General features: G+C 45.1%; 2 protein-coding genes across 2 annotated transcripts; one reads left to right on the top strand and one right to left on the bottom strand.

Annotated features, from left to right (window-relative positions):
- The first annotated feature begins 388 nt into the window (after positions 1-388).
- On the top strand, positions 389-4,455 carry nubp2 (nucleotide binding protein 2 (MinD homolog, E. coli)). The gene is made up of 7 exons (XM_062526801.1): positions 389-472; positions 750-868; positions 1,029-1,227; positions 1,399-1,556; positions 1,743-1,853; positions 2,638-2,707; positions 3,977-4,455. The coding sequence occupies exons 1-7, from the start codon at positions 457-459 to the stop codon at positions 4,114-4,116; spliced, it is 813 nt and encodes a 270-aa protein (XP_062382785.1). The 5' UTR covers positions 389-456; the 3' UTR covers positions 4,117-4,455.
- Positions 4,456-4,921: 466 nt separating this feature from the next.
- Positions 4,922-13,103, bottom strand: atp6v0cb (ATPase H+ transporting V0 subunit cb). The gene is made up of 3 exons (XM_062526802.1): positions 12,822-13,103; positions 6,599-6,782; positions 4,922-6,097 (listed from the first exon to the last, which is right to left on the bottom strand). The coding sequence occupies exons 1-3, from the start codon at positions 12,892-12,894 to the stop codon at positions 5,893-5,895; spliced, it is 462 nt and encodes a 153-aa protein (XP_062382786.1). The 5' UTR covers positions 12,895-13,103; the 3' UTR covers positions 4,922-5,892.
- Between the last annotated feature and the right edge of the window lie 237 nt (positions 13,104-13,340).

Below are 13,340 nucleotides of genomic sequence, written 5' to 3'. Positions count from 1 at the left end.
AAATGAAGATAGACATTTGACAAAATAGATCAACACTGCATTTATGTGAATTGAATCACAATTCTCCCTAAAGTCTTCCTTCAACATTGTCATTGGTTAAGCACAGATTAGAAACAGTGGAACGCCAAATATACTGTCAGCTTTTGACATTAGCCTATATGTCTAATCCAGCTATTTCAGTACAACGCAGGTTGGCCTATTAAAGCATCTGTCATCTGTTTACTTTGTCAGTCAGGGGGCGGCGCTGTTGGCTCTGACTTGGCTGTGCTTGGACCATGCTTGGACCTTTCTTTTAGGTCTATGGCTTGGACAGACGATGCACAAGCAAGCCACGATCACTTTGATTGGCTTCTAATATTCGAAAGGCGGGCGTTCCACTGTTTCTGGTGACCTGGATGGTTCTTCTACGGAAGTGACGCATGTGAATGCGGAAGAAAACTTTGAGCTCCTGTCGGCATGGAAGAAAGTAGCGGTATGTAACCGTCTTACTAGTTATTTAAACAATATATTGATATCAAATGAATGTTGCCGTTTGATTAATTGTGTAAACAACCAGTCAGTTAGTGAGCAGTGTACTGACAAAGTGTGGTGGTGTAGTTTGCTGTAACTTCGTCACATGATTTCCTAAACCGAATAAACCGAACTAAGCTTCACTTAATTATTGTAAGACTTTCAATATGCCTAATTGGATTATTTCAGATCATTATGCTTACACTGCATGATTGGTTGTGCCTCTACCTCCCTTTTAGATCGAACTAGCCTCTCACAGGTCCGTCGGGTCATCCTGGTGCTGTCGGGTAAAGGAGGTGTCGGCAAAAGCACCATCACTACAGAACTCGCATTGGCATTCCGACACGCCGGTAAAAAGGTAGCCCTTTTACGACTTTGGAGATAGATTGTGGAGAGACTATTTAAAGCATGTAGGCCTACCTGTTCATTTCTATGTAAATGACCAGAGAGTGTTTGCTGTCAGACTTACTGCAAGTCCACCACGAAGCACATAAACAGAAGGGATTTGTTTGTCTCAGGTGGGCATTCTGGATGTGGATCTATGTGGGCCCAGTATTCCCCGCATGCTGCGAGTGTGTCGGCCGGAGGTGCACCAGTGTGAGTCGGGTTGGGTGCCCGTGTATGCAGACCCCCAGCAGAACCTTGCGCTCATGTCCATCGGCTTCCTGTTGGAACACCCAGATGAGGCTGTGGTGTGGAGGGGTCCCAAGAAAACAGGTATCAGCTCTGACACAACACACTGAATACATGCCCTGGCTTCTTCTTACGCCAACGGCAGTTGAACTTTTACACACAGAGAGTAACAGTGTAACAGTGCTGTGCCTGTTATCTTTAGGTGGTGTTTCAGTAGCTAACGTTCCTTACCTGATGTCCTGTTATTTCATCCAGCTCTAATAGGTCAATTTGTGAGTGATGTGGCATGGGGTGAACTGGACGTCCTCCTGGTAGACACGCCTCCCGGAACATCAGACGAGCATCTGTCCGTGCTGGAGAATCTCCGCAAGCACGGTCGAGTGGACGGTGCGGTGCTGGTCACCACTCCACAGGTACAACACCTGCGCTGAAACAGAATAGAATAGAATAGAAATACTAACCACACGGCTGAAATGCATAGGCCCACTATCCGTGACTTGGCCACCAGGATGACTGGGATGAATGTGTTAGTTTGTTCCCCTGTTGTGTGCATTGTAAATGTGATATTAACCCTCTTCACATGGCTGTGTGTGTGGCAGGCGGTGTCCACTGGTGATGTTCGGCGAGAGATTACCTTCTGTAAGAAGACGGGCGTACGCATCCTCGGGCTCATTGAGAACATGAGTGGCTTTGTGTGTCCACACTGCTCTGTGAGTGCTCACACAGACACACACACACGCACACACATTGAGTGACCTCTTCCACATGTTCTCCCTCCCCTCCCCCACACACACGCCTGATCCCTCTCCACTCCTCACCACGCATGATCCCTCTCAACTCCCCACCACAGTGACCACACACGATCCCTCTCCACTCCCACACACACACACACACACAATCCCTCTCCACTCCCCCATGCACACACATGATCCTTCTCCACTCCCACACACACACGCACACGCACACACACACACACACACACACACACACACACACACACACACACACACACACACACACACACACACACACACACACACACACACACACACACACACACACAATCCCTCTCCACTCCCCACCACACCACACACTCAAAACTTTACCACAGCTTACAACTTCACATATAGATGTGAAGTTGTAATGATAGCACATTGCTTTGTCACATGTTATGATGGCACATTGTTTTGTTAGGCTGGAAAGCATAGAGTGGTCAGATATAGTCCTAGAGTCAGCAGTCGGATGGTTCCTGCTTCACCTCAGGGAGTTCTCTTTATCATTAGACTAGCTTCTAGATTCCTGTTTCAGTACTATTGGTACTGTTATGATGTGCATACCGGTATATGGCATATATTTTCTCCATTATTTATTACTGTATTATTATAATAATAACTTATCATTACTATATAGAAATAGATACATATAATTATGCTAATGTAAATATCCAACTTACATTTTAAAGTCCCTGACTATTTTAATTTTGTGTGTATACAGGAATGCAGTAACGTCTTTTCCAAAGGTGGGGGAGAGGAACTGGCCAAGTTGACAGGATCAGAGTTTCTGGGTAAGAGGATGTTGCCCTGCTTGCTTGATTGCTGATCTTAACCACTAGATGTCAGTGCAGCCCACTAAACAAAATGTCGCTCCATTTGCCCATATTTTTTATCCATTCCAAACTGACTATCTGGGAGAGTGTTGTAAACGGCAGACTCTGCTTGACATGGACGTTTCTCCTGACACGTTAAGCAATGAGCCTAGCTGTGCTATCACGCCACGCTAGCTGATGGACCCCCTCTCCTATAGAAACAGGCAAAGCTCAAGGTCACTCACGCTCCACAGATCACTGATAGGCCTGCTGTGCCTGGGAGTGGGTGTGCAGCAGATGAACTGCTCTGTCACTCCCTCAGGCTCTGCAGACAGCAGCCAGCTCTCCATTAGTGCCAGTGATGCCACAGCAGACTGGATGATCAATAGCCACAATAGCCTCAGCATCAGTAATAAATGATGCACATGATCGGCTGTTTAATGCCACACGACACGAATGGAGCTAAATATCAGGAGATAGCAGTGCTAGTCATTTTAAACTGAGCTAGCTGCATTGGGACATACTAGGGTGTAAAGGTTCATAAATTCACACTGAACCGTTGAGGTACAGGACTCTAGGCTCAATACAGAAGTGTACCAAATGCAGTCAGTAATCAGCAGCAGGCTTTTTTTGCTTGCGGACCATGTCTCAGCTTCAAATTCCCCACACAAGCATATTAAGTAGCAGGCCATATGTCAGTTTAGTCAATTAGCATTTGACACCTTTTCACACTACTACTCCTGTTGCATATCAGCAATATTTTCAGTGAATTTTAGGTTAGCACTACCTACAAGCTTACTGTACCGAAAATTTACCGAACCATGGCTTGAAAAATTAAGGTACACACAGAACCGTGAATTTTGTGTACCGTTACACTCGTATACAGAAGCATCCTACAAACATGAAGAGGTTATTTTAGTTCTAAATTAAGTGCTAGACATTGATGTCTTAAAAGAAGGCCTATGCTGTTGTTGGACAGCCAGTATGTTATTCAGTTGGCATGGGGAAAATGAAAATCACATGCTGAACTAACCCACAACTATTTCAACATAACCAGATTTCAGAAGGAATGAAAAGGTCTTATTACTGTATCAGACTTCTCAGGACATTCAATACATTCAGTCAGTGCTTGAATGTACATTTTTCCATTTGCATTTTAATTTTGATGTATGGAACACGTCATGATAGCAGATAAATATTATTTTTTTAAAGACCTGCTGAATCAGAGCTGGAATGTTTCTGTTTCAGGCTCTGTGCCACTAGACCCTCTGCTGACGCGCAGTCTAGAGGAGGGGGAGGACTTCCTGCAGGCGTTTCCTAAGAGCGCCACCTTCAGTGCCATCAACACCATTGCCAACACCCTGCAGAGCAGGCTGGAGGATGACTGACCACACATTCACATATGTGATGCAGTCTAAAACTCTTCACATGGTGCACACGAAAATCATAATTTTTTTTTCGGGTGAAATTTCACCAATTTAAGATTCTGATACCATCCTAGCAACATTCTGGACACAAATACCATCCAACAACAAATCTAGGATGTTGTTAGATGGTATCAGAATCATACGTTGGTAAAATTGCACCATGTGCACCATGTTTCCCAGATCACATCACATATAGAAGCCTGCGCTGTAGTTAGATGCTTGCATAAATAATTTCTATATTATGTGTATTGTTACTCTGCTTAAACTTGAATATTAAAAATAAAATGATTTTGTAACTTACTTGGGGTAGTCCCATTCCAACCGGTCAGTGTCTTCCTTGGGGGGGTCCAAGAGTGCATTAGAATAATCAAATTATCCTTTTCATGCTCATGGGTTTAAATGATACTCCATGGAGAGATTACATTAACCATTACCCAACTTGACAGTTGACATTAGTTTTGACTTTAGCCATTAACCTTGTAAGCTCGAGGCTACCTGAATAAACAGGAATCTTACTTTATATTCATGCTGAGGGATAAGCTATACATGAAGAAACCTGATACATTTCAGAAGATACTTCTTTAAAAAGAATCACCAAACATTCTGGTAGGAAGTGGTTGTGGACTATGCTTATGAACACCCAGTGAGTACTGTCCGGTCTGCTTCATTTTCAAGATCATCTTAAAACTACAGCACACAGACGTCAAACATCTTCGGCCACTTGCAATGATAATGGTTTGCTGATATGAGAACAGGATGGAGACTCTTTGGAAATTAGACTTGTGAGAGCCACCACGGGGCACACACACCTTTAATACAACCAGACAGCAGTTACTAAAGGAGAAACACACGTGTGAGAAGTCAAAACACAGTTACACATCGAACTTACACACTCCCAGTCCGACGGACACACATCAGAGAGGCAATCCCAGTAGAACCAGTTTACACAACCATAAGATGTCCAATCACGGTACACTTAACCAACAGTGCAGATTGCTAACTAATAGTTATTGATCATATGTATATCTTCATATATATGTTTACATCATATGTACTAAGGGGATTCCAAATATCTTTGCTCCATTTGTACAGCATCATTACCTTATAAATAAAATCAGTGGAAAAAAAAATGACAAAAAATTAAAAAAAAGAAAGAAAAAACTATTCCATACAATTCATTTCATATCATCCACATAGATTAAGATTTTTTTTTCCAACCAGTTTACCGATGGGATCCCCTGCACCTAACAGGACCAGCTCCCTTGTAACAGAGCACACAAATCAGACCTTGCTGGCACAGGAGATGACCACAAGAAAGAGACAGGAAGAAGCCAGATGAGAGGTCATCAGTCTGCTCTGCAACAAAGAGGAGCACTGCTGGACCTCAGAGTCTGACCACTAGGACAGAGGAATGAGAAGAGGGTGTTGGAGAAGAGAGGAGAATCATCTGTTTTTTCACCTTTTTTTCTTATTTTACACACAGGACAGACAAAAATCACTACATTGCGCATTTACAGGAAGTTGACTATCAAATCAAAACAACTGTACACATTTAAAGACCATATTTTTATGGAGCTTTTTTTTTCTCTTTAAATATTTAGATTTGTAAACCCCACATTTGATACTATTTTTTTTTTTCAATCAGGCTTCAGACTTCCCTCTCCCACTCCCAGCCCCTCCCAGGTTTTGCAGGTCCCTCCCATCCCTCCCGGCAGCAAAGGATGGTGGAGGTGTGGTTTATTTGGTGGAGAGAATGAGGGCCACGATAAGCCCGTACAGTCCCAGCACTTCGGCAAAGATGAGGATGAGGATCATGCCGACGAAGAGGCGGGGCTGCTGGGCCGTACCCCTGACGCCCGCGTCTCCCACGATGCCGATGGCGAAGCCCGCAGCCAGGCCGCTCAACCCCACGCTCAGCCCTGCGCCCAGGTGCAGGAAGCTCCTACACAAACAAACAAACAAACAAACAAACAAACAAACGAAAGGTTAGAGGGTTGACCTCGGTGGCTGTGGCTCCAGTGAAGTCTCACTGGCGCTGGCTGTGGTTGCACTGGTGTGCTACACAGAGACAGAGCCACAGGCCACAGGAGATGGAGAACAAGTACAGGAGACCAGACAGAACCAGACAGTGAGAGTGTGAGCGCCAGATGTAGAAAGAGATAGTTAGAGTTGGAGCTAGAGAGAGACAGACAGATGGACAGAGAGAGAGAGAGAGAGAGAGAGAGAGAGAGAGAGAGAGAGAGAGAGAGAGAGAGAGAGAGAGAGAGAGAGAGAGAGAGAGAGAGAGAGAGAGAGAGAGAGAGAGAGAGAGAGAGAGATAGATAGATAGATAGATAGATAGATAGATAGATAGATAGATAGATAGATAGATAGATAGATAGAGAGAGATAGAGAGATAGAGAGATAGAGAGATTGGGACTAAAAAGCAGCTCCAGGCACTCACTTGAAGAGACTGATATTCTCTGAGATGTTGTTGGCGATGAGCACAGCCACCACCAGCCCGTAGATGGCTATGATACCCGCCATGACCACTGGGATGATTGACTTCATGATGAGCTCCGGGCGCATCACTGACATGGCAGCGATACCCGTGCCGCTCTTGGCTGTGCCATATGCGGCGCCCAGCGCTGAGGGGGGGAAGAGAGGAAGAGAGAGGGATATTTAGACAACAATCCACTGAACCACTTAAACACAATGCCTTAATAGACCCCACAGATCGATCGACTGACGGTGAAGTCTACCGTCGTCCAAACGGAACGGTCGGAGTGAGAGAGAGGGATGAGAGCGTCCCGAGGTTGCGGCGAGGCCACACTGTGGCTTTGGGTTTCCGTTTACGTTGATTAAAAGAGGAAGACGGGAGTGCTGAGTGGGTCTTCTGCACAGGGGAAGGGAAAGCGGAGTTCAGCTTGAAGACTCACTTGGGGCCTCTCTGAATGCGTGATGGCTCTTCACAGAATGAAGCCGTTCATGACATGGAGGCTACCGAAACTTCACAAGTCCTGCCAGCCACCGCATGCTGTGCACCCCTCACTTCTGCATTCTACGTGTGGGAGAATATGACATGGGAACACACACACACCACGTTTGGATTTGCACCAGGCCTACAGGCAGTCAGCGTTACCGATTTGAGGCGCACAGTTATCAATGGCCTTGATGCCATAGTCAAACATGGCCCTGATATTGAGTGTGACAACTGTTCACGTTGGTTCTACTGTACATCAAGTCAAGAATCTACAAAAACGGGCAGAAGCCAAGCCTTTTCCAAAGTGTATTTATACATGCCCACATTGCATGCTTTGCTGAACACTGAAGCCACCAGGTGTGACATACTTCTGCATTTCCTAGAACGTGTCTAAATGTATTCGGGTAAAAATAAAGCCCAAGCCCAAACCAATGCAATGGAGCCAATTGTGTCCCTGTCGACCAATCGTTTTTCAACCCTCTGTGAACATTCACATAAGCTCTACCACACACAGCTGATTGCATCTAATGCAGCAGAGTGACTGGCTAAAAGCCTGGTCAAATTAAGTCCTGAAGCGGGGGTCAGCACAATGGAGGTCAGATTTGACTCTCGGGCCACCGTAAATGCCCATGGACTGCTGTTCTGCCTCCTGCACTGGTCACTTCAAACACAGAGGAGAGACCATGCACCACACCCGGGCCCTGCAGCCTGGCGGCATGTGTGCGAGTGACCTGCAATCCTCCAAATCACAAACCCACGGGCTCAATGACAAAGGGCAAGCGCAGAGGCTGCCGTCAGAGAGAGGGCGGAGAAGGACGGCGGGAGAGAAATGAGCGAGGGAGGGAGGGGAGGCAGTGGAGGGTGCAGCGTGTCCACTCAGCTCTTTACTGCAAGAGAAGAGCCCAGAGAACAGAGTCGTGAGGAATGATGGGATGGGTACGCACCACGTAGGGCTGCGCAATTAAGCGATTTTTCTAAATGGAAAGAGTCATTTGAACTAGCCTAACGCAATTAGCTAATCGCAAAGGCCGCCATAAATCGTGCAGCTTGCAACTCTGTTCCAATGGTTAATCTTCATATCTAAGACATCTATACGTCACCCTCCATGTGTGACAGTGAACCTCACCAAACAGGATTGCTGTTATTATCATGCACAAGGCATGATTAACAATCAGGAGAGGCCCAAAATTAGGAATATTGAACTGAAACTTGACTGATTATAAATAGTAGAATCTGAAAATCACAATTAAAAAATGTCTGCAAAGGGAAAGAGAGGGCGAGAAATATTCTTCATTCTATATTCTACATCAAAACAAAGTTGTAGAGAAAAATTCTGGAACCAAACAGACTGCTGCTATATTTAACTGTTCTAAGTGCTGATGCAGCATACATATTTGGCAGCAGGACTGATGTTCATTAGCTGATTGAAGCTGCAGAGTCTGTCGTGCAGCTTGGTGCTGGTCGCTGAGGTGAGAGGGATTTCAGCCTCACTTTCCCTAACCAGACAGCTGTCTTCAAATCGGATCCAAGGGCACAGCAGAGGATGCATTCATCTCGTGTTCTTTCCCTACGTGCAGGATTCATCTTCCTCCTCAGAAGTGTGTGTGTGTGTGTGTGTGTGTGTGTGTCTCTCCTCCTGTCTCTGTGACAGATGGCATCAGACTGAGGTGGAGAGACACGGGTTCCTGGGCGCGGATGGCACACAGCCACCCGCCACTGTGACTCACAATCCCCCATCCCCCTGCCACCCCCCCACCCCACCCCACCCCACCCACCTCTCCACCGCCAGATCAATACGGCAGATATCAATGACCCTTTCTGACTTACGCACAGAGCACAAGTGGCCTTAATGAAATGGATCTGCGTCAGAAGACAACACACCGACACAGACTGAATGGGAGAAGGCTACTCTTGATCTGGAAGGCCAACCTCTTCAGTAGGACTATGGGGGCTGAACCACAGATGAAAGGATAGGAAGCAGTAACATAACTGACAATCGGTCGATCGCATTCGATTCCTGAACCAGCTGTTGCCTGTGACGCTTTGAATAAAAGCATCTGCTTAATACTGCTCAATTGGCTTTATTGGGTGGAGACTGACAGACTACCATTCTAATTCATTCAGCTACTTGAAATGAATATAAAAATTACTATAGCCCTTTTTCTCACCAAAATAAGAGTAAAAAATACCATACAACTGATGTCTCCTGTAACAAGAACTCTACACCAACGTACCTCACTCCTGCATAATTGAAGCAAGCCTACAGGAAATAATCATCTTGGCAACAAAGCAGCCCGTGCTAACTGGATAAGGACAACACCCTAATAAAGCCCACCCCCCACGCGGACCAGTCTAAGCCAGGACATACACACCTGCCATCCTCCTTCACTACAGGGAAACACTGAAGTGAGCGGAAATCAGCAAACCCAGTGGTGTGAACACCTGGCCTTTTCAAGAGGCTGTCTCTTGGGGGCTACACTGACGGTGGTTTTGAACCAGTATTTCCGTTTTTTGTTCAGCAACCAGCCTCCTCACCACCACCACCACCACAGATACAAAGACCAGGCTCACTATCAAGAGACAGAGAGGGCAAGAATGAGGGCATAAAGCCACTCTATTAGGCCCTGCGGTTGGTTAAACAACATATCTGAATATACAGGGGGATTCCTGATAAGTAGCTGGACACAGAGATAAGGGAAATGTCCGACAACGCAACACAACGAGCGGGTGTGCGTGTTCATGTATAAGACAGTGGACGGGTGCTGATGGGCAATCCCAGAGGCAGCATAAAAAATTGTTATTTAATCCTAATCCCGGGCTTAAGTAAAGAGCTTTTATTCTCCCCCTCACTTCCTCCCTCTGCCTTTACCAAAGATGTGTGAAACGGTGCTGTGAGCAGATCACATAAAACTCGAGTAAAATAATAACACAAAAAAATGCATTTACCAAGACAACATCCAGACTCTTGCAACACCCACTCACACTATACTACTCGGTCTGTCCATTCTTTAGAACAAGAGCATATGTTCCCACAGATGCACTGCACTAACTTTGCAAGCAAAGCACAAAAGCCCAAGTCATCTGGCAATGGCATCACATGATAGTCTGTAAGGAGCTGCACAGTTTCCTTTTCTTTACACAGATGTTTCATGGAGATAAAAATGGCACTACATAACCTAGTTGATACCGTAACCAATGCAGTGTTTCTGACTCAAAGACAGCCTGCCAATGAATCATGGAAAACTCTGCCACTGACTCGGTGCGTGACATTGAGAGTCTATACGAGCTCTGATGCTGCGAAGCAGGTGCACACAGTCTGACTTAAAGGCCTAGTGGAGAAGATAGTTACTTCTCTGGAAAAACGCCGTTCCAATGCGAGCTTGGGTGTAAGATTTGAGGAGTCATCACCCAAATTGTGCACATGTAGGTCTGGCTACACTGCATCTAGGCTACTTCTCCAGAACCACTGAGTCAGAGTTGGCTCCACACAATGAGCAATCTGACCAGCATGGTGAGTCATTGGATGCAAAACACACAAATGCAGAGACAAAGGCCCATAAAAGCATCCTTCCTATTTCCAACCTCTTATAAATACCAGATGATTTTAAGTCACCCAGGTACATGCATATCTGGTTCCTTGTCAGACTAGGCTCTATAGATCCATAGTAAAACCACCAAGGGTACAAAAGACACCAGACCAGAGTCAAATGTTCCTTTCACTAAGCTACACAATTCTAATTAAAGCCTACCTTACACTGACAGACTTGGATAAGATTTGGGAAAGGTTCTTGAAAGATTGTAGTCTTTTGAGTAAAGCTTGAATGAGGGGTATTAATTAAAAGACTACAATCTTTCAAGAATCTTTCCCAAATCTTGTCAAAGTCTGTCAGCGTAAGGTAGGCTTAAATTGTAATTGGACTGAGACATGATGAACTTTGTCACATAACATGACCACCCTTGTGATGGTCTATAACCTCCGATCACCTGACTGGTGCATGCCATGAGCAACAGAGCCCAGAGACGAATGAATGGGAGTCATATACAGCAGTCATCTATCAGCAGTTCAGCACTCACAGCAGAAGGCTGAGGGGCTGATGTAAAGACATTGGGATTAGACTGGGGATTGAAGGGAGTGGTGTGGTGTGTGTGCCATGTTTTAATCCTCCTCCAATTTATGTAAAAGTCAGTGAGGATATGTTCTGCCTCAATTACATTAGCAGGGAGTAGCTCTGTGGCTTCACAAACTATATGCTTCTAGAGGCAGAGAGCAATGCCTTGGTGACTCTACCTTACTGGTCTGGTCAGAGGAATGTTGTATGGGACTGGTAGTACAACTATGTGAAATAGCCTAATGCTGCAAGCCATAGGATGGTAACTAAAAGACAACAGAGGTCGGGACTGGGTCACAACTAACTGGCCAAACCAATTAGCAGTTAGTCGATATTCCAATCATCCTGTCTGTGCCACAGCGATAATTTTCACAGACCTGCCACATTGACCATCTCACAGGTCTTCCAGTTGAAATTCCAGTGGGTGGAGGTCGGGAAACAATCTAAATATATGAAGGGTCTTTGTAATAGTTTGTTTGAGATATAGCCTAAGACCACATGTGACTTAATTGGTCTTTAGACTGGCGATGCACCAAGGGACAAATGGCAGTCATTGGCTTGAGACAGCATTTGGGTTCACTTAGTAATGGATCATAAATACTACAATGTGATAAGGACACGACATCCTACTCAAGATGATAAGGGTAGCCAATAAATAAATAAGGCTGCTTAGCTGTAAACGGCACCATATTACCAGCATATTAACCACCTAATCCTACAATTTCACTGCTAGTTAGGTCCCTTTTAGAAGTCGCAAGTCAGTGAACATTTGCCAGACCCAATCTCAATAGAGGAGGGTCTGGTGCCAACGAGGCTGATTCGCATGGCAGAGGAATCTACACAAAATGATACCGATTGCTTCCCTTTATCAAACGCACGACATTCGCAAATCGCTGCCGACGTTGGTCAACATGATGACCATGACCGAATGGCTTGGCACTACAAATTATGGATGACATTTTACGTTAATGATGTTGAATAACCACTAAACCTGTATGTAAAGTCAACCAATTGAGATTAGCTAAGGAGAACCATCTGATGGCTCCAGTTGAAGTTCAAAGGAATAGCGCAGAAAAGGTTAGTAAATGAATCCATCAATGCCAAAGACGTCGGCAACCTAACAAAACGACTCAACAGCACCTGATTATTTGGATAGTAATGTATGCTAACTCAACGAGAAAGCCATATCCGCCAGTTAGCTAGCAGTCTTAACAGCTGGTTAACGAGACGGCTTCTTGTGGCAATCGCTGGCAATACAAAACCATCGATTCAATTTAGTGACAGCAAACGAACAAATACCGTCTTACCACTGATTTATAATCAAGCAATCTGGTTATTTAGGTTGCTGTTGCTACCTAAGTTAGCTTGACGAGGATAAGGCAGGTGATACATCGATAGCTAGTTAGCTAACGTTAATGTTAGCTTGCCAACACGTACGTATCGAGTTGACGTTGCATTACCTGTCGAAGATAACGTTAGCAATATATAGCCATGTAAAATGCAACGCTGAAATAACAACAATGTAAATGAACGAGTGACATTAAAACATTCATGACAAATGACAATGTTGACATAAATTATATTTGAGCACTTACCACTAAACACCATTGCCGCTGATGCGCCCATCACAGCGAAGAACGGGGAGTATTCGGGGCTGCCGGACGACATTCTCTCTCAAACAGTACAAAATGATAGAAAAATACTTAAAGGCAAGTGTCCCTATGTGGGTTCTTCCAGCTACTAAAGGCCACAGTCTAGTTAAGTGAATTTTCTAGCGGGGAAACGTTGACAAGCCACCTAACCTGCAGTTGAAAAGCTCAAGTCACGATTCTCCCGATAGATTCCCGGCGCAGCAGTACAAAATGGCGAAGGGGAAAATATCACCTGACAAGCAACAGGGACTTCACCAATCGATAGTGGGGGTGTGTAAAAATGACGGCGCTCGAACATACCTACATTTGTCACAGCTGTAATCAAAATTAGGTTCGTAAGTAACGCAACAAATAAGTTTAGCATCAAGAGCGACTCTGATGTCAACTTTGCTTTCTCCATATTTTTTACTCGTTGAAGGTCATCCCCCAGCTAAGCAGATTTTGGTGCACTCCGCTGCAGGC

The sequence above is a fragment of the Sardina pilchardus genome, chromosome 22, assembly GCF_963854185.1.
Source record: "Sardina pilchardus chromosome 22, fSarPil1.1, whole genome shotgun sequence".
Classification (NCBI taxonomy): Eukaryota; Metazoa; Chordata; class Actinopteri; order Clupeiformes; family Clupeidae; genus Sardina; species Sardina pilchardus.
This window is presented reverse-complemented; position numbering and strand designations above follow the sequence as displayed.